Source organism: Lathyrus oleraceus, chromosome 6, assembly GCF_024323335.1.
Source record: "Lathyrus oleraceus cultivar Zhongwan6 chromosome 6, CAAS_Psat_ZW6_1.0, whole genome shotgun sequence".
In the NCBI taxonomy this organism is placed as follows: Eukaryota; Viridiplantae; Streptophyta; class Magnoliopsida; order Fabales; family Fabaceae; genus Lathyrus; species Lathyrus oleraceus.
Window position 1 is genome coordinate 390,993,286 of NC_066584.1, and position 20,074 is coordinate 391,013,359.

The 20,074-nt window shown below is 33.2% G+C and overlaps 1 protein-coding gene across 1 annotated transcript; it reads right to left on the minus strand.

The window, feature by feature from the left end:
• Window positions 1-13,523: 13,523 nt before the first annotated feature.
• Window positions 13,524-17,917, minus strand: LOC127091832 (uncharacterized). The gene is made up of 7 exons (XM_051030545.1): window positions 17,676-17,917; window positions 16,093-16,155; window positions 15,931-16,010; window positions 15,156-15,264; window positions 14,668-14,827; window positions 14,205-14,368; window positions 13,524-14,106 (listed from the first exon to the last, which is right to left on the minus strand). The coding sequence occupies exons 1-7, from the start codon at window positions 17,676-17,678 to the stop codon at window positions 13,747-13,749; spliced, it is 939 nt and encodes a 312-aa protein (XP_050886502.1). The 5' UTR covers window positions 17,679-17,917; the 3' UTR covers window positions 13,524-13,746.
• Between the last annotated feature and the right edge of the window lie 2,157 nt (window positions 17,918-20,074).

The window sequence follows — 20,074 nt, forward strand, 5'->3', positions numbered from 1 at the left end:
AATAGTTACGTAAAAGTAACACACATCTTTTACAAATTTATTATTACAACTATTTTATATATATTAATATATATATATATATATATATATATATATATATATATAATTATATATATATAAGGAGGGCTAGATATTAGGTCGAAGAAAATGGGGTAATATATGGACGGGTCTAGAGACTAGGTAGAAGAAAAAAGGGGCAATTGTCAAACCACAAAAAAACTATTTTCTCCTAAAAATAAATATGTCTTTTTTCCACTCTCTTTTCAGAAATCAGAAATAAATATAAATATGCAAGTATGATGATAGCCAACATTTTATGAGATTTTATATATTTCTCTATTTTTTTATTATTTTATTTGGAACCTGATAAATGATTAGCAGTACTTGATATCAATAAAAATTACTTAAAGAATGAAAAATAAAATAGAGGAAATTAGCATGCATGTATAATATGATGATGGCTTACTCGATTGTATCATGTTAATTAATTTATTTATATTAAGTACGTTGTTAAACTTACTTGAGAACAATTAATTCAGCGTGAAGTATACCTTACCTTTATTGAGCACAAAACAAGTAATGATGATAAAACAAACTTTATTGTTTTTTTTCCTTTTCCAAAAAATATAAACATGATCCTTAACCATGTGACAAATTATGAGTATTGTTATTTGACTACTATAAGTGTTTACACTTGAGGTTTTAGGTGATTAAGAAGATTTGCAATGCAAAATGATGAGGTGTATTATAAGAAATAATAATGTGAAATGGTAATGATATGTGAAGGTGGAGCTTCTAAGGCAATCTTGTTTAGTGTAGAGGCATGTGTAACTCATAAAATTGAATGTGGTTTCCAACTAATTTGTCGCCCTAATACTCAATTAGTAGCATGGTGTTTTGTGACTATAGGAGATAGATAGGAACTATAACCATGTTTGGATAAGCATCTGAACATACAAATTAACTCATGAAATTTCTTTGGAAACACAATTAAGTCCAACACCTCAATTAATTTTTTTTAACTAAGTTCTGCTCTATTTTTAAACGGTACTCTACAAATGAATAATAAGAATTAGACGGTTATAATACCAAAATTTAAAAAGGTTTAATAATTTTTTTAATCCGGAATATTATTTTTAGATTTATTTTGATCTCTTAACTTAAAAAAAAATATTTATAAATCTTTTAACTCTTAAAAACATTTCATTTATATTCTTTTCGTTTAATTATCGACAAATTTAGCATCAAAATTTAAATTTTTTCATCGTTAATAAAACAAAATAGACTAATATGAAATGTTTTGAAGAGTTAAGTTATTAATATAAAACTTTTTTTAAATTAAAAGATCAAAATAAAATTCGGAATTAAAATACATAACTAAATAATATTGAGTATAAGGGGTGTACTGGAAAAAAAATCTAAATTTTTCATTAAATAAATATAAAATTTATAAAAGATTTATATAAAATAATAGTTTTCATCTTATTAATCAATTTTATAAAAATGAATTAGACTAAACATGATAATTACATAATCATTAATATATTTTAGAGGAAAGTTATTGGGATTTTTTTAAAATAATCAATATTTCTAAATTAAATATCAAAATAATCATATTTTTAAATTATTTACAAACTAATCATTTTTCAAAAAAAAAAAATTACACGACAAAAGCTGACGCCATTGTATGTGGTACATGCATATTTTTTTTGCACTAAGGCGTCAACCCTAGTGATGCATGCATGTGAATGATGCAATAAAAGCAGACGTTACTATTAATGGTGCATGCTTTATTTTGTTGGAGAGGCGTCTGACACATGATGCAAAACACTATTGAATATGCACCATGAGGAGTGACGCATAGGTAAAAAGCAATAGAAAGTGTCGCGAGGAGGAGTTGCGCATGCATGCAATATTAGTTTTTTTGCATGCGCAATAGACAGTGGCGCCTTAATGCAAATAAATAATGTATCGTCATAGGCAGTGACATCGGCTATTTATCGTGTAATTTTTTTATTAAAAAAGTGATTGATTAATAATTTGAAAATGTAGTTTTTTTATTTAATTTAAAAATAGTACTGTAGTTATTTTCAAAAAAATATCAGTTGTTAGCCATAAAATACCATAATAAACATAATAAACAATCAAGAATTCAAGATGAGATTAAAGTTAATTTTGATCATTAATCAAGACTAGCTTCTTAATAAATTGTATAGTAATTGTGAGTATAATACTAGTAGTACTAATACATAAACTAATTTCCACTAATTTGTGAAAGTTAGATATAAATTTATTCTTTTCATGCTTACCATTGACTTTCATCTTTCATACATATAGATACATCTACGTTTCCATTTTTCATTTTCACTTTCGGCTAATTCTTAGACTCGTCAAACCAATGAGTCAATTCAAACGTGATATTCTCCAAGTCTTATAAAAATTAGACTATTCAGTACTAGTGGCTCCAATGTATTAGTCTAAATGATTATGTACAAAAGTCGTTCTAATAACAAAATGTGTACTCTTTCTTTATATATTTAGTTTTATTTCTAGAATTCAAATAAATTATTATTTGTTTATTTATTAATATTATGTCCTTAATCAAATTTTGTTTCCCCTATTTTCTCACCAATTTGAACATGCTTAAATGCGAGTAATCTATCTGGCATCTCAATGTAGACTTGATATCTTCGCATACTTTTAAATAGTAAAAGTATCTCTTATTTTTTTATTAATTTATATTTATAAAATTTTCTCTCAGACGAAAAAAATCCAATAATTATTACAAAATATCTGATAAGTGTTTTTATTGTATTATTTGAAATTTGTGATGCTATTTATCAGAATATCGAATATTTTCTTTACCCGGTAAAAATTTGGTAAGTGTTATTTTTATGTAGTTGTGATTATGTCAACACTTATTGAGTTGTAATTGCATCGATATTTTTGTGTGGTCCATAATGATTTAAACATGTATAAAACTGTCTCATGCTACTACCAAAAACACATCGTAATGTCTCATTTTCGGTATCTGACATTTGTGTACTTCAACGGAGTGAATCCTCCTATTGATTTTAGGCTCGTAAAGACACCCCTCATGAAGTTCTGAAATCCAAATTCGATAATCTTTTGCGCTATCGAAACAACACATGGTTGTTAAGATCAAGTATTGTTCAACATTGGTTAATAATGAATGGGAGATTAGGTTTAGAAAGTTTAAGTTGAAGACCGGTGAAGATATAAGAGTTATGTAAAATACATTTCATCGATACAAAATAATTAGGGTTCAATTAAGGTGGATGTGACAGTTGTGAGACCTATTGACAATATTATAAGCGGTAAGCATGGTGAGCTGACAGTCCACCAACAACAGCATGCAACATCAACGACAATTGTCCTGACCTCATCGGACATCGACACTTTAGAGATTTTTTTCAACTTTGACCCATGAGTGAGGACCTTCAATGAAGTGCGATCATGTAACAATAAAGCATAATCAGTTACATTCAATTAACCACTAAAAAATAAAAATAACTTAAATTAAAATATTTATACATCTCTATGTCATAATTTAAATGTCACATGATTAACATACCCATTGAAAAAGATAGGGTCAGAGGGACCTCCATGAAACCCCTCATCTGTGTCAGCTTAAACAGACGCATATGTATTAGTCTGAGTCGACACCTCTGTATCAACTAGAGGAAGAAACTATGTATCAATTGAGCATGAACATTTGTATCATCCTAAAGTGTCACATATGTCTCACATCAACAAAGACAACATTTGGCTCATCATTATAATTTTTGGTCCATCAAACTTTATCTCTTCTACGCTAGAGAGTATGCGGTCTACGAGACTGCTCAATCCTGGGATTACTCTACCCACCATAGTTTGTTGATGACTGTCTCTGTTATCTCTACCACCTTCACTGGAGCTCTATGCATCAACTCTCTATGCTCTCTTTGTTGTGTCTTCCTCTTCCCCTCACTAAAAATATATCCAAAAACTCAAAAATAAAATAAAATAAATCTATCGAACTTTTAAAAATATCTTGTCACGTATTTACATTTATCGGCAATTTGAAAAATTCCATATGCAAGTACGTGGTTTTACTAGAATTTTGTAAATATTCGATATGAAAATATATAATTTTATCGATAATTTTATAATTGTCGATAAAAAATACATAATGTTCATATTGAAAATTTAAAAATTGGCAAAATACAAACAAAATATCACACTAAACATAATTTTTCTAAATTGTCTATAAAAACTTATAAGTTTAGTTTCGAAATTTTAAAAAATGTGGTAAATAATATATTTTTCCCTAAATAACCATCAAAAATATTATGTAAAGATTCATAAATTTAATGAAAAACAAAGTTTACTTATAAGTATTTAGTGCTTTTAGCAAATATTTGGTAGGAAGCAAATTTTTATGATACAATTTGAAAAATAAGATTTTGAATTTGAATAATTGATTTTTTTTACTTTAAGGGCATTATGATCAAATGAGAGATTATGTGGGGGTGCCAAGTACAGGTTGGGGATGTCATGAAATAAGTCCTTCATGTGGTCCATATTTACATAATTTATTGGTTACTATTTCCATCCTCATGGGTGCTTCTCCACTTTTGTGAAAAATCAGGATTGTTCAAAAAAATGTTTGACAATGCATCTTCAAATTCCAGAAATACACTTCCGTAAACATCTTCTTTAGGCTTCTTTAGGAGTGGAAGGCACAAGATTATAATCAAGAAAATTGAAAATCCCTTTGAAACAAGAGAAACTAACAATAATAATTTGAAGACTACATGAAAGGATTTATATCATTCCATTTATAGAAGTGAATGAAACAAAAAGAAGAGTTCAATTTAAAAATTATCTATTTTTTCCTCTCTCTTCCAATTTCTATCTACACCTGTTTTTCCAAGTATTGTAGAAGAATTTTTTTTTCTTGACAAAGTTTGTAGAATATTATATATGGATTAGAGGAAAATTTGCCTGTACCCTTAAAGATGGAAACCCTTTCGTGAAGGAACGCACCCTTAAAGATGGAAGGAGCAACCCCTGACTTATTCAACATGAGCGCACAATCTCTCAATTTAAACTCATTCAACCCGAAATAAAACAGATATTCAAAAATATAAATAAACAATAAAAACTGAAATAGATAAGGCAATACATGCATTATAATTCTTGTCACTTGATATAACTTCAATTGTCGTTGAAGTAGCAAAATAAGAGTAAGTCATTTTTGAAATATGGACCTTGCTCCATTAATCAAGAAAGCCAAATATGGACTGAATCTCCCATGGATCAAATAGACCGAGTGTTCTGTTAGTTCTGAATGTTCGAACTAACACATATTTCAGTCCTGAAATACAAGTATTGGCGTTAGGCCCTTCTCCTGAGAATTAGATGAGACAATACAAACTTCAAAGGGCCTTCCATTACTATAGAATACAAAATCATCATAGATACTTCCATAGGGTCCCAAAACAAACAACTGCATAAGCAAGGACCATTTATTAAGCAATTTTTCTGTACAACTCTGAGCCAATAAGCCAAAATCAACTGTGATATTTTTGCTCTTTAATGAGTATTACATTCTCAAGTCAAAGATCATCAAGAAAAGGTGGTCATTACATGCAAAAACAAGATACCAAAACAATTGGAATCAAAGTAAATTTAAAATATCATTCCACTTTCAGCAACTGTTTTTTCCTCCACTATAAACTAACTGAAATAATGTAATATCACAATTTCATTTTATCACAGAAAAACTAATTCATAACTCACTAGCCTCGTCAAACAGTCGAACCCCCGCCTATGTTTGTCTCCTCATCCGCTTCCTAAGCTTCTGATACTTGTGTTTGTTCATCTTCTTCTTCCGCTTCTTCTTCACGCTATCAGCCCAAAGGGTTCGAGAATCTTCCAATTCAGTATCCTCTGACTGATGGGAAAGAATCCCAGTTTCAAAAACAGGTTTTGAAGCAAACCCAAAAGGGAAACTAGGGAAGATCAATGTTGAACTAGAGGATCCAACAGATCGATGCGTTAGTATTGGGCTTATTGGGAAGGGTTCAGTGGGCAGGCTGAGTTCTTGATTATCGGGAATTATGGAGTTTGCTGTTTGCAAAGGGTGAAAAGTGGCGGCGAGTCTTGACGGCAGTTGTTTTTTCAGAAGTTTTTGTAGCATGGAAGCCATTGAAGAACCGAAGACAGCTTTTTCCTGTTTCAAAAAAAGGATTAGAGTAGGCGCTGACAATAAAAACATCATCATAGATATCCATAACCACTAGAATTAGATGTACCAAAAATGTAAGGAATTCTAAGGCCATTTTGAAAAATTAAGAAATCCATTGCAGATTTATATCATACATAAAGCAGTTAGATTTATATGAAGAAATCCATTGTAACTAAAAGAAACCAAAAGCACACTGTCATGCAAGCCCCCTTTTTTGTTCTAATGCCTAACGACAACGTGGGGCACCTAGATGAGAGTTCAAATCTCAGAATTTGGGTTAGACCCATCTTATTCCTACAAAACCGGCTTCTAAAGTGGAGATTGTCTCCACTTATAAACACAACACAATTCATATCTTTAAGCAATGTGGAACTTAATCCACCCCTTCAAACCCAACACAATGGAGGTGTTGGAGGCTGCCATGAAGGCAAACCAAATGCCGCAATTTAGGCGACTAGGGATGGACCGAAATTAAGGCAGAAATTCCAACACACTGCTCGGGCCTCAATGAGGCCGAAGTGTGGACGTTGTCGGAAGCCCAACAAGTGATCTAGGATAGACTCAGATATCTTTTCAGATTTCAGGTTGAACCTAACTCATCCCTAAAAACAGCTTGTAAATTGAGGATTGCCCCAACTTATAAACACAAACACATGTCATATCTCTAACCAATGAAGGTGTTGGAGGTTGCAATGAATGCAAGTCAAATGTAGCAATTTATGCTACTAGGGGAGGATCCCAATTAACACGGAATTTCATACACATTGGATAGTGTTATCTAAGCAGGAACAGGGATGGGATTCCCACAAAGCATCCATCAATTAGATTCATAAACTTTGAGAGGAGTAAATTGACAAGATTTTAACTCCAAAATCAAACACTAAAGCACAAATTCATCAGTTACCATCACGAAGAAGAGAATATTGACGGAAAATAAATGTACAAGTACTGTTAAAAACAAAAACCCTAATCCAGATCGATCTCATTCAACAAAACGGGAAAAAATAATAGAAAGAGAATTCGTACCATTTTGATGTATGGTTCTTCAAATTTTGTATAGTCTCTCTTTCCACGGTACGTGATTCAGAAGGTCTGATTTGGGATCTTTTGTGGGATGGATGGATGAATGAAGAGAAAATTAGGGTTAAGGGGTTTCGCTGTTTCTTCCTTCACCGGTCAGATCAGAATATTTTGATTATTTCGACAGTGTTGGACTCTCGTTATGGGCCGCAGACAAACACTTTATTTCCAGCTTTTCGACTTTAGACAAAAGAATGGAAGTTGTAAACCACACCCTTATACTTCATTGCACACCCCTGGTGTTCTTACTTTTGTTGGTCTTTTCTGTTTACACATTTTCTTGCCTTTTAAGTCTTGTAATCATCAAAATCGTGTATTAAACATCACATCTATGTCATTATCAAGACATAAGTGGTTATTGATTGACTTGTATCTTGTTATCCATGAGCTTTATTGTCTTTGATCACTTCTTGATTATACCTGCAAATAAATAGATTCACTTTCTTCCCATTTTTTATGATGATAACATATCTATCAGAGAGTTGGTAAGAAAAAAGGTAAACTTTTGAATGGTTAAATTTCCCCTCGTATAATTAGAGAGTATACTTTACCCCCCTAAGAGTATATTTCCCCCCTTTATCATAACCAAAAAAACAAGTAAAGATGTTAGATAGTAAAAGTGAATATGCAACACATATAGCAAATTGTCAAACATGTTTTACTAAAGAGAGGAAGGATAAGATCAAATGAAAAATCTTTCATTAATTAAAAACACGCGTAGTACAAGAAATGAAACAACAAGGCAAAAGAAGAAAAACATTCAAAACAAACAAATAATCAATTTGCCTCCTTATCATCCTCAGTGGATATGATTATGGACATGAGTTAGGTTTTTGCAAGTTTATCCGTGAGGCAACAAATCCTTGAATTTGTCTTCTTTTGCATCCTTATCATCTCTTGTTGATTCTGAAGGAGGTTGTTGATGATATAGTTGGAAGAGGGAGAATGAGGGAGGTCAGTGTCCTCTAGTTGTTTTCGTGGTCTTTGTGCTATTTTTAGAGGTAGTTGAAATAGTTCCTCATTTTCAATTATGAACCTTATTTTACTTAAAGTTATTTTTCCTACTCTAGAACGTCTAATCTCTGATTTTCCCCCCTCTAAATCATAGTCAGTATACACTAGGATTTTAGTGACTAATTCAATGTATGGTAGAAGCGTGTTTTTTTGTTGCTCTCCATCATATGATGGATCACAACATCAACCCAATTTTTCTCAACTTTATTTGCCATAAACCATATCGGAGGTAAGTCTAATTTTTTTATGTGGCTAGAATTGATTTTCCTTGGGAAAAGAACTTGGTTTACCACATAGTGAATTAACAGTATTCTCGGGCGTATCATGTCAACAGTAAAAGGAGAAGGAATAATAGAGGTTTGATCAAGTAGAAAGGAAACAACAGTTTCATCACAACTAAGCTTCTTCGCTCTCATCATACTCGTAGTCACTGCAAGGAAGATTGCAAATCTGTAAAAATTCTTCAAGACTTAGCTAGATTGGAGGTTTCTTTAGTTCGAAGCTTAGAATTATATTTGTGTATTTGAGGTTGACATAACACAATCTTACCAAGGTGGGAAATCTTTCTTGAGGTACTTCAAAGAGGAAGTTCTTCAAGTTGGCCACCACGAAAGCTTCAACAAAGTTGCAATCTTTGAAGATTTTCTCATCTAAGTAGCGAGACTCAAAGATTCTCTTTCGGTATAATATCGGTTGTAATTTATTTCTTGCTCTTGCATTGAGAAGATTTTAGAGTGGTAAGAGGAGGAAGCTTTTGCAGTATGTGATTATTTTTGTCTCATTAGTGATGATGATGGAAATATGTAAAATAAAATTTGCTCTAAAAGACACTCAAGTATGCACACAAGAGAAAGTGGGATGAGATGAGAAGAAAGGAGATAAACATATGTATTTATAGGGTCTGTCTAATTGTTTAGAACATCCTTCAAATCGATTAGGCAATTGAATGTAGTAGTTGGTCATTAGGAACTAGTTGTTATGTTGTTTTTTAATGTTCTAATCGATTATTTCCTGCCCTGGTCGATTATTCGGTGCGCCAGATTTGAAATTTTGAAATTTGAATTCTTGTAATCAATTATATCCTAGGTATAATCAATTATTTAGTTTATTTTTTCGCCTTCTTAGTCATTTTGGGCCTTGAGTTGAAAGTTGACTTTGACAACTGCTTTTCACACCCTGTGTTGCAACCCTTTCTTGATAAATACTAAATAACTCATATATTTTATTAGTGATATGTATAGCTTTGCAGAGTATAATTTAATACACATTGAAGCTTTATTTAAAGTTGCAAAGTATTCTTGCAAAAGCACGCTAGGTTAATACCTTTGGTATTCAAATATTCTTGGGTCTTTGGGTCCTGGTGTGTTAGTGGTTCTAAGAGGTATAGGGTTACTACTCATGGACTTTCTCAACTAATTGAAACAAAATATCTCTAGGTGGCTAAATTTATCACAATAAGAGTATTTGTAAATAGGGTGGTTCACTTTATTCATATTAAAACCTTTAATATGTGATCTACCAGATTTAAATCCTAATTCAGTTTTATTCAAGAAAGACCTTTGAATTGATAGAATCAAATCTAGATTTTCTTTCTTCTTAGCAAATTTACCTAGAGTTTCATGCAAATCTTTCACTTTCCTTTTCATTGAGACACGAGTCTTAAAATTACTAGCTTGGTTTCTAATATTAGTCATTTCATATTTTACTGTTTAATTACTCTTTTCTAACAACTTGAGATAGTTTTTAAGATCTAAGTTATACTTCTTCATCTTATCATTTTTTCCATTTTATTTAGTGTTTAATTTAAATAGTTGTTTGTATGATAACTTTGTTACATCACAGTCATCTTCTTCATGAGAAGCTTTCAAGCAGATTTTATCTTCTTCGTTGAAGGAAGATTCTTTGAAGGTTCTGCCAGAGGTTGATTATTCGACGTTGTTTTTTTAGACTTCTTTCTCATTTCAGCTTTCTAAGATTCCACTAGATAAAAATTCTTCTTCTTTATATTTTATTATTGATGAAGTTTCTCCATTAGACATTGAGTCTTCATATGATCGTTAAACCACTAAGATTGTTTTCTCAAAGGGTAATGTTGGAGATGATTTTTCTTCTTCTTCTTCTTCAAAAGAGTTCTTTGATTAAGTGGTTAAATATTCTTCTAGATTTGAGCTCATTCATTCATCCTTTAATAATTTAATCAACTTATTCACTTTCTCAATGATTTATTCCTTCTTGATCCTCTCGGTTTAAGGATTGTATCAGGTCTCTGATTCCAATTCTTAATTCTTAGATATTTGTTAGCGACGAAAGTTCTAATATAGATCCCAAGATTTCTAATGGTTGAAAAAAATTATGAAAGAAGCATTCATCTTCTTCGACTCATGTGTTTATTTCCTCTTCTTAGATACTTAGAGATACCCCAAAGATCTCAGATTTCCTTGGCGGAATTACATTAAAAACATAGAAAAATTATTTTAATTTAAAGACATAACTAAAAAGTTTTAGTTTTGAAATCAATTTCGAACTTTCTCTTTTCTTCATTGGTCCAAAGAAAATTAGGTTTATCTACTACTTCATCATTAATGGAATGAGTACAGATAAACGAACCGTTGATTATAGTTTTCCACAATTCAACATCAAAAATTTGAATGAATATTTTAAATATAGATTTCCACAATTCAAACTTATCATTATTGAACAGTGGTCGTGTATTTAGGAAAGTTCTTTTGTTAAAAATAATGTTTTAAGGCATCTTCCTCTTGACGATTAGTTCTTAAACAAGAGTTAGACTCTGATGTCATTGGTTGGACATGTGACTCCATACACAATAGGGGGTGAATTATGGAGGTTTGAAAATCGTTTATTTAAAACTAAAATCAAAGTTTGAAAACATTTTGTAAAATGTTTGAATAAATAAGCAACGAAAACTCATAGTAAAACAATTAAGTGGAAAATAAAGGAGATAAGGGAAGAGATATGACACCATAAGTTTATAGAGGTTAGGTCTAATGAAGTGATTTAATACTCTCTTCAAGAATTGATCTTGAGAGTATCCAATATTTCTTGAAAGTTTTTAGAATGTTAAGCCCACAAACCACTTTATACGAGGAATTGAAGTTTCAGGATGTCTTCTAACCAAACAATGGCTTAAAGTAGTTAGTCTTCAAACCAAATAGTAAATAGGCTAGAAGTGGTTAGTCTTAGCACCAAACAACGAACAAATTTGAAACGCTTAATCACCTCACTAAACAAAGATTTTACACAGACTGGTCTAGAACCAAAATGGAGTTTTTAGTTGGTTGTTCTCCAAATCAAACGGGAGTTTTACATGGGCTTGCCACAAACTAAATCGGGATTTTTGTCAGACTGATCTCGAACCTACTGAGCTTTTACACAAGCAAAACTCAAAACTGAGTGAGATTTTACACCAAACTGATCTCAAACCAATAGAACTTTTAACTGAGTTGAGCTAAAGAACCATTGTGAATGTTGAACAAATAATTCCAAGCACAAGAGGATGAGTGAATTGTGGTATTCGAAATTTATTATTAACTATAAGATTTTATTACTTAAGAAAAAAATTGTGTTATTATTCACCAAATCAGAGATAAAAATAAAACAGTAAAGTAAATAAAAGAGACAGAGTTAGAGAAATGACATCAGAGAGTTATCCAAGTTCGATCGAACGTTGACCTGATCCTGTCACCAAGAGATCTTCTTGAGGTTTCACTATAATATTAAGCTTTTACAGGTTATGTCCACGAACCCTTGCTTCAATCAAATCGAAAGATTTTAAACTGGCTTATCCCTCAACCAAAATAGATCTTTTTCACAGAATAAACTCATAAACCGAGTAGAATCTTTACAGGTTGATCTCAAAAATCAAATACAACTTTTACAAGATGAGTTCTATAACTAAATAGATTTTTTCAAGTAGTTAATATTAAGAACCGAACATAATTCTTCTACAGTGTCGCACTCTTGAAAATAACAACAGGGGCACAACATTAATACAACTCTTTCCTCACAAGCAATTTTCACTTACAATGCACTAAGACAACTTTGGTGAGAGAAAAACTTATATATATATATATATATATATAGAGAGAGAGAGAGAGAGGACATATAAATTGTGAAGAATTAGATACACTTCAAATTCTGGTGTGTAATGAAATAGGGAGAAGTCATATTTATAGGGAGAATGTTGGCTCAAAATGAAAACAATCCATGTGCTTTTTAAATGTCCTAATCGATTAGATACTTGCAATAATTGATTATTATGACTCAATTTTTTTTGGATACAGTGTCGTTACCGACCATTAAAAAACTATCATAATAAAATATAAAATTGAATGAGCATCATCTAACCAATTAAGCTTGCAAGAATTCCATTTTATCTTATATCATACTTAATGTCTTTAATTTGGTAAAAACTAATGCAAAGTGTGAAATTAGTTGAAAATTGGGAATTAAGGGCTCACTTGAGAATTTTGAGTTAAGTAAGGGCCCGCATTTTGGCTTTAAATGTTATTATCATCAAAACTATGTTTTAAGCATCATATTGCAACTGAGTTGAAGACGAGTGGAAATTTAAGATTTATGTGAAACACGTTTCACCGTTACGAAAGAAAAAGTATGATCAAAGTGAATGCGATAGTCGAAAAATCGATCGACGATATTTTAAAGATATTGAAACATCGATCGACGATATTCTAAAGATATTGAAACGTCCTCAGCCATCTCTAGATCATAAAATATGATGTTAGATTTTATGTTATGTATAAAATAAGACTTAGATCTGGTCTAGATTGGTCTAGATTTGCATAACTTATTCAGCATGCACACAATCTCTCAATTTTAACAGATTCAACCCAAAAAATAACAAATATATGAAAATATTAATAAAAATAAATAAAAAATGAAATAGATAAAGGAATACATGCATTATAATACTTGTCACTTGATATAACTTCGATTGTCCTCAGTATTAGTACCAATACAAGTTTCCACAACCCAGCACAACCCAGCAAAGACAGAAGCTCTTGTGGATTCTGTTGATACTAATTACTCAGTGACTCTTTATCATAGTGAATTGAATTATGAAGATTTGGGTGATAAAGAATGAGAGACTGTAGTCACATGAATAAGGGAACTTTTCTGGTGTCTAACCAACAAATGACCAATAATTCAACTTTGTTGAAATGGTAATTAACCGCTTCCATTACACATCATATATGGCTCACACTATAGAATACAAAATTATCATATATACTTCCCATCTATCTTGTGCTCCCAATACAAACAACTACATAAGCAAATAAGATTTATTACGCAATTTTTATGTACAAGTCTGAGCCAATAAGCCAAAATCAACCGTGACATTTTTATTTTTAAGCTTTCTAGTGTCTTGAATTCATTGAAGCTCCCTTTTGCCTGCTTGACAAAACAGCGCCCTCTGACCATGATGACGGTTTATATCCCCCAGCCAAAAGGCTAGATGCCGCACTTGCAGAAATTTTTCTTCTTTTAGACTCTAGCTCTAGCCTTCTCTTACTAGACATGGATGAGGCAGACAATCCTGGGAATATGGAACCAGAGTTGATCAATGCCCGTTTGTCCTTCCTATTTTTTTCAAACTTACTAGAAAACTTCACTTTTGCTGCTGTGGCAGCATCTTGTTCAGAAGCTGGAAGTAGTCGAATTCCAAGGCCCCTTTTCCTAGATGCAGCTTCTTCTTCAGCAACTCTTTTCTTTTGACTCTGAGAAAATGGAAAAGGGAGAAACAAATATTAGAGGCAAAATGGGGAATTCAATGGATAAATAAACGATAATGAATTTCATGAGCTAAGTAACAAACTCTAAGTTTGGCCCGGAGACTCTTATTTATGGCATAGTCATCCGAATGTCTGGCATCAGACATTCGCTGGAGACGAACAAGCACTGGTTCAGCTTCTTTCTTTTTCTTCAAGTCTGCTTCCTGGTGTTCGAGGCGATAAAATGGATCAGCAAGCTTCCCTTTTTCTGTAGCACAAATTTAAAAAAAAATTAAGTTAGCTAACCTTCACAACAGTGAATCAGCCCCTACACTTACCACAGCTACAATGCTGAACTGGAAAAAATACATTAAACTTGTTAAAAGGACAGAATCCATAGAAAACGGTCAATCCCAAGGGATCAATGGCAAACTCTGCTGCTTCAATAATAAAAATGAAAGATGCAATAACATGTTTCAAACTACAAGTGCAAATGAACACCAAATTAATATATACATATACAAAAAAAGAAAAACTAACAGCAAAGATTACTTCCATAATGCATACCTTCATCAGCAGGTAATTCAAAAGTTTCGGCATCCTCAACATCAAAGTCCTCAGTTTTTTTCTGAGCTCCACTGATGATCACATACTCACAGTTCTTTGGATCAGTCTGGATGGTGATCTCTTGTCTACAGCATGCAGCTTTCATGGTAAAGCTCCATATCTGAAGGTACCGAGATAAATATGTTAACTATGAGTAAACAAGAGACAAACTGAACAGCCTTATTTATATTGGCCCCATGATATTAATTCTTGAAAATATTAAGGTCTAAGGAATGTATATACATCCTTAACAGATTATAGTTGGTTAGTGTGGCATCATAAGTTATTAATATGTAAGACTTTAATCTGTCATTGGATCAAAATTAGTTATTGTATGTAAAATATATAAACAAGTTTTCCGTGCTTCTATATCTGCCTTTGTTTGAAAATAATATTTGCCCTTGTAACTATAATAAACATTAAATGCTTTGAACTCTACTTCAAAATACCTTCGTAGAATAGTAATTCCCAACTTGCTTCTTCTCTGCATTGAACCGGACACCCTTTGCAATCATAGCATTGCATCCTCCACACCATATATTATAAGGCATCTCAAACCTGAAAGCATGGTCATAGATAATATGGAATAAAAAATTAAGATGACACAAATAACCCAGATGGGAAAAGAGGCCATCTGCAGACTATCAAGTGTACACACAGTAAATTAATGCATGCACTCAAATACACAAACCAAAGAACATAGCTGTAAGTAGGAGCCTAGTCCATAAAACTATACGAGTAGATTATCCATTCAGTGTTGTCGACGCCGGATGGCAATCCATGACGGAGAGCCAAAATTCTGCCATACAGGCCGCTTTACGGCGACATTATACCAGATTATGGCAGAAAAACTCGCAATATCGGCCGATATTTACCATTGCAGCGAGACAAAAAACTGCAATGTATATTCCATAGGGCTGCCGTGGCGGATATTTGATAACACTGTATCCGTTTCAGACATATGGGTTATTAAATTGGTTTGAATTCATAAATCACGAAACCTATCAAATACTTTTTCAATATCATTCAGCTTTAACTCACTTTTGTGATTATTCTAGGTACAAAATGGTCATAGATAGCTTAGAAAGGTCATCATCCACATTGTTTAATTTACCGTACTACAGAGAACAACAAAAGACCCACTGTAGGAAACAAAACTTTCAAGATAAATTTTGAAGACAAATGACTGTAGTTTAGTAGCTGCTGTTAAAATGAATCACTTACCTTATAATCAAGATACCCTGATCTATCTTCCTTGCTCTCTCTCTTAAGGCATGTTGGCCATGGAACGTGTTCAGAGAACCCTGAAAGACCGAAACATAGTGTAAGATCTCTCTACTAAATAGTAAATAGTTTAAAAGAACAGACTTTTTGTAAGCAAATTACCTGGCTTGGATCCCATTCTGGGGGATAGTAAAAGTTATCTGCTCTAGCAGCTGCAAGGGAGGACTGTAGTAATACAAACAACACAAGTTCAGTTATTTGGAAAATATAGTAAGAAATGCCACATAAAACACGAGTTACATATTTTTTTCTTGTGGTGGCCACATCGATACGGAGTAGGCGCTGACACTAAAAACTTCATCATAGATATCAATAAGCACTCATATTAGATGTACCAAACATGTAAGGAATTCCAAGGCCATTTTGAAAAATGAAGAAATCCATTGCAGATTTATAGCATACATATAGCAGTTCAATTGATCGTGAATATATATACAATATCAACGTTGTAGGAGTCGGGCATAGACTCAAAATCCATAATTTTCCGTTCGATTGTGTGTGTGAGGAATGCTACAGTCTAACTCTTAAGGAAGACTCTCTCCACAATCAAGGCACGTTATCTATTTTTCTTAAACCATGCATCTGGTTTACAATGCTCCACGTTCACAAACTCAAGAGTGACTCTCTCCAATTACAATGCTCCCCTATATCCTGCTAACAGCCTCTAACTACCCTCCACACCACTCATTTAGTATCAGCCATTCCCTTCTAGAGGTAACTAGTGGTGGCTGGTGGTATGAAGTTTGAGAGAGAGAATGAGATGAAGTGAAAAGGGTGACTGGTGATTGCGGTTTCTAAACCAAGAGAACGGTTGCCAATTACAAAGTCCAAGATGGAGAGCGACATTATATATAAAAGAAAGGGCAGCTAAAGGGCCTACAGGGTACAAGGAGCGATGCAATACAGGCCCAAGATGTACCAAGTCAACAGTACGATTGGGGGAGTGCTCAAAATCTAGAGAGAAAGTCCAAAAGTTTGCAATAGAATTCCTCATATATGTATATATATGAAGAATCTCAATCAAGAAATCACTAGCACTTCAAAATGGATGGCATACCAATGTCAAACACGGGAGGATACTACCGTCCCACATACTTCAAACTTTTCATTCTGTTTTTTATTTAAAATTTTGTAACAAAATATTATGGAGTTGGATACCACACTAATTAAGTAACAGTATATTTGGTGTCTATAAAAACTAATGCAGACATTTGCTATATCTACTAATACAATTGTATGTGCAATGCCCTAGCTGTGCCAAGCCATGGAACTTAAAAAAGTTGTCATAATCAACCAGTATCAGTTTTATATCCATTCTTCCTTCCAAAATTCCTATGGTACTATACTGTAACATGCTAATAGTATTTTGCTAATCACACCCCATGATTTACTCCAAGCTCAACAATCAACATAACATCAAGCAAATCGAAACAATCATAATTAAACAAAGAATTAAACATTGATGGAGTCCTTGAAGGATACAACATCCATCAATTTGATTCCTAAACCTAGAGAGGAGTAATTTGATAATATTTTAACACCAAAGGACAAATTCATGGTTACCATTACGAAGAAGAGAATATTGAAGAAAAATAGTGTATATGTAACGATCTACACAGAAACCCTAATCCTGATCGATCTCATGCAACAAAACGGGAAAAAATGAATAGAAAGAGAATTCGCACCATTTTGATGAATTGTTGTTCAAATTTTGATTAGTGTCTCTTTCCACGGTACGTGATTCAGAAGGTTGATCGATGAAGATATCTCTCTCTGATTTGGGAAGTTTTGTTGGATGAATGAATGAAGAGAAAATCGTGGTTAAGGGGTTTCGCCGTATCTTCCTTGCCGGTTAGATTAGATTATTTTGATCATCTGGCTAGTGTTGGATTCTCCTTATGGGCCTCTAGATGAAGACTTTACTATCAGCCCTCCGACTTTAGACAAAAGAATGGAATTAGTAACCACACCCTTATATTTTATTGTACACCCCTAATGTTTTTAATTTTTGCTTTTTTTATGAGAGAGAAAAAAGAGAAAACTTAATATATTTTTATAAGCATAATTAAAGGCTCTAAGTTAATAGCATTTGTTTTGGGTGCGGCAAGGCTTAAGAGAAGGCGTAAGCCCACTCACAAGAGAAAAAGTTACGACATGAGAAATAAGTATTTTTCTTTCTCTCTCGTACATCGTATAATACCCTTTACGAGGATGTCATGTTAATTTCCCCAAATCAATCCAACGATTGACCATATCTCACTCCGTTCTACACGCTTCCAGTTACTTATTCCCTCTATTTAAAGAGGAAAATGTGTCACCTCACAGATATTCAAATCATTCTCCATTCAAACTTGATTTCTCACTTTCTTATTGACTTTAGTGTTGGAGTGCTAACCTTGCAAACCAACTCTCTCTCTCTCCACCGCATTGAAAACCTTGAACCATCACAATAGATCGTGAATTCATCATCTCCGATCAGTACTTAGTTCTAGAGCAGAACATTGGCACTGTCAATGAGAATAAATTTTGGCTTCCTACGATCTCCATGATCCATTGTTTCTCGATCTTGCAAAAATCCAAATTTCCTTCGATCGAAGCGCATATCTCTTTCTCTCGACCGATTCCATTGAATTCAAAGTCAAGCTCTCTTCCATTATATTTATTAAACAATGGCACCTTCCAAGACTACTTGTTATATCGTTCAACAGTAAGTTGTTACAGCCCCTAAAGCGGTTAGGAATCCTCTGCCACCTTCTTAATGGAAGAACAATCAAGTTTTAGTAACTACTTCATTCGTTCCTTCCCTCAAGTCTTATGAGGTCTAGAAATATCTAAGTCGCCGACGACACATGCGTCATACTTCTTCCCTCGACCCCGAAGGAAGAAGGGGTATGTATATTCCTCCCAAAGTTCGTTGCCTATGAGGAGAGAAAGATACGAATAAGATGTTCATGCCCAACTATGGAAGTAGAACCCCTTGTCAGCTCCTATCTTGGATAGTTCCGTAATCATTGGAGAAGCCTCTAAAACTACAAATTTATAGTGAAGTTGGAGATCTGGATGAGCATGTCGAGCATTTGTACCATTGAATGGACTACTACTATGTCGACATTGACGTAAAGTGCAAACTCTTTGCATTAACCATAATTGAGTCATCCCTAGCTTATTACAAGTCCTTTTCCTAAAGAGAGCATAAATTTTTAGTTTGCTATGTGTGAATATTTTACCGCTCATTTCACCGCCAAGAAGAGGCGACCAACCATCGTGGTTGTGCTTAGTGGAGTCCCTCGATGTAAGAAGGAGACCCTATGTGGTTATATTGACTATTTTACCAAGGTGGCGGTAGCTGTTATGAGAACCTAAAATGTTGCATTTTTTACAAGGGCCTCATACCAGACTGTGCATTCTGGGAGAAGTTTAAGATCAAAGAGGACCATAATCTAAAGGATTTGTTGGGTAGGGTGCAACTCTACATGAACTTTTAAAAAATACAAATGAAGAACGGAGGCAACCAAGTGCTAGGAAATGTCAGATTCAGACGACCGTCAAATACAGATTTTGAGCTGTTCATGGAAGAGAATGAGTGCAAACCTTGCCTGAGGTTCGATGCATATACTCCCTTGAACAATTCAAGGGATACAATTTTGAAGGAAAAGTGCCAAGACTAAGTTTAAGGATGTCGGGATAAAGAGCATATACTTGGTTAGGGAATTTGCACATACTAACTGGTCTAGATATTGTTGTTTCCATAAGAGTCACAACCGATATATCGAGGATATGCACATACTAATTAGTCCACCGATATATCGACCTCGAAACAGGTTTTCACCTAGAGGCATAAGAAGGAGTACTAACCCTTATCCAAGCACGGTCCCCATAGACGTCCAACAATCTTTAAGCAAACTCAGAAGGAAAGCTAAGTCCCAGAGGAACGAACCCGGGACCAGGAATAAATGCCACAAAACAGGTAAAATATGAATAAATAATTAAAATACATATTTACATTTTAGGATAAAAACATCAAAGCTATAAAGGTGACAAACGCAAAAAATAAAGGGAGAAGTTAATCCGACAAAGAGAACAC

Coding starts and splice junctions, on each gene's coding strand:
- LOC127091832 (XM_051030545.1), bottom strand. Junction 16,011..16,092: donor CAGAATGGGATCCAAGCCAG/GTAATTTGCTTA, acceptor TCGGTCTTTCAG/GGTTCTCTGAACACGTTCCA. Junction 14,828..15,155: donor GGAATTACTATTCTACGAAG/GTATTTTGAAGT, acceptor CGGTACCTTCAG/ATATGGAGCTTTACCATGAA.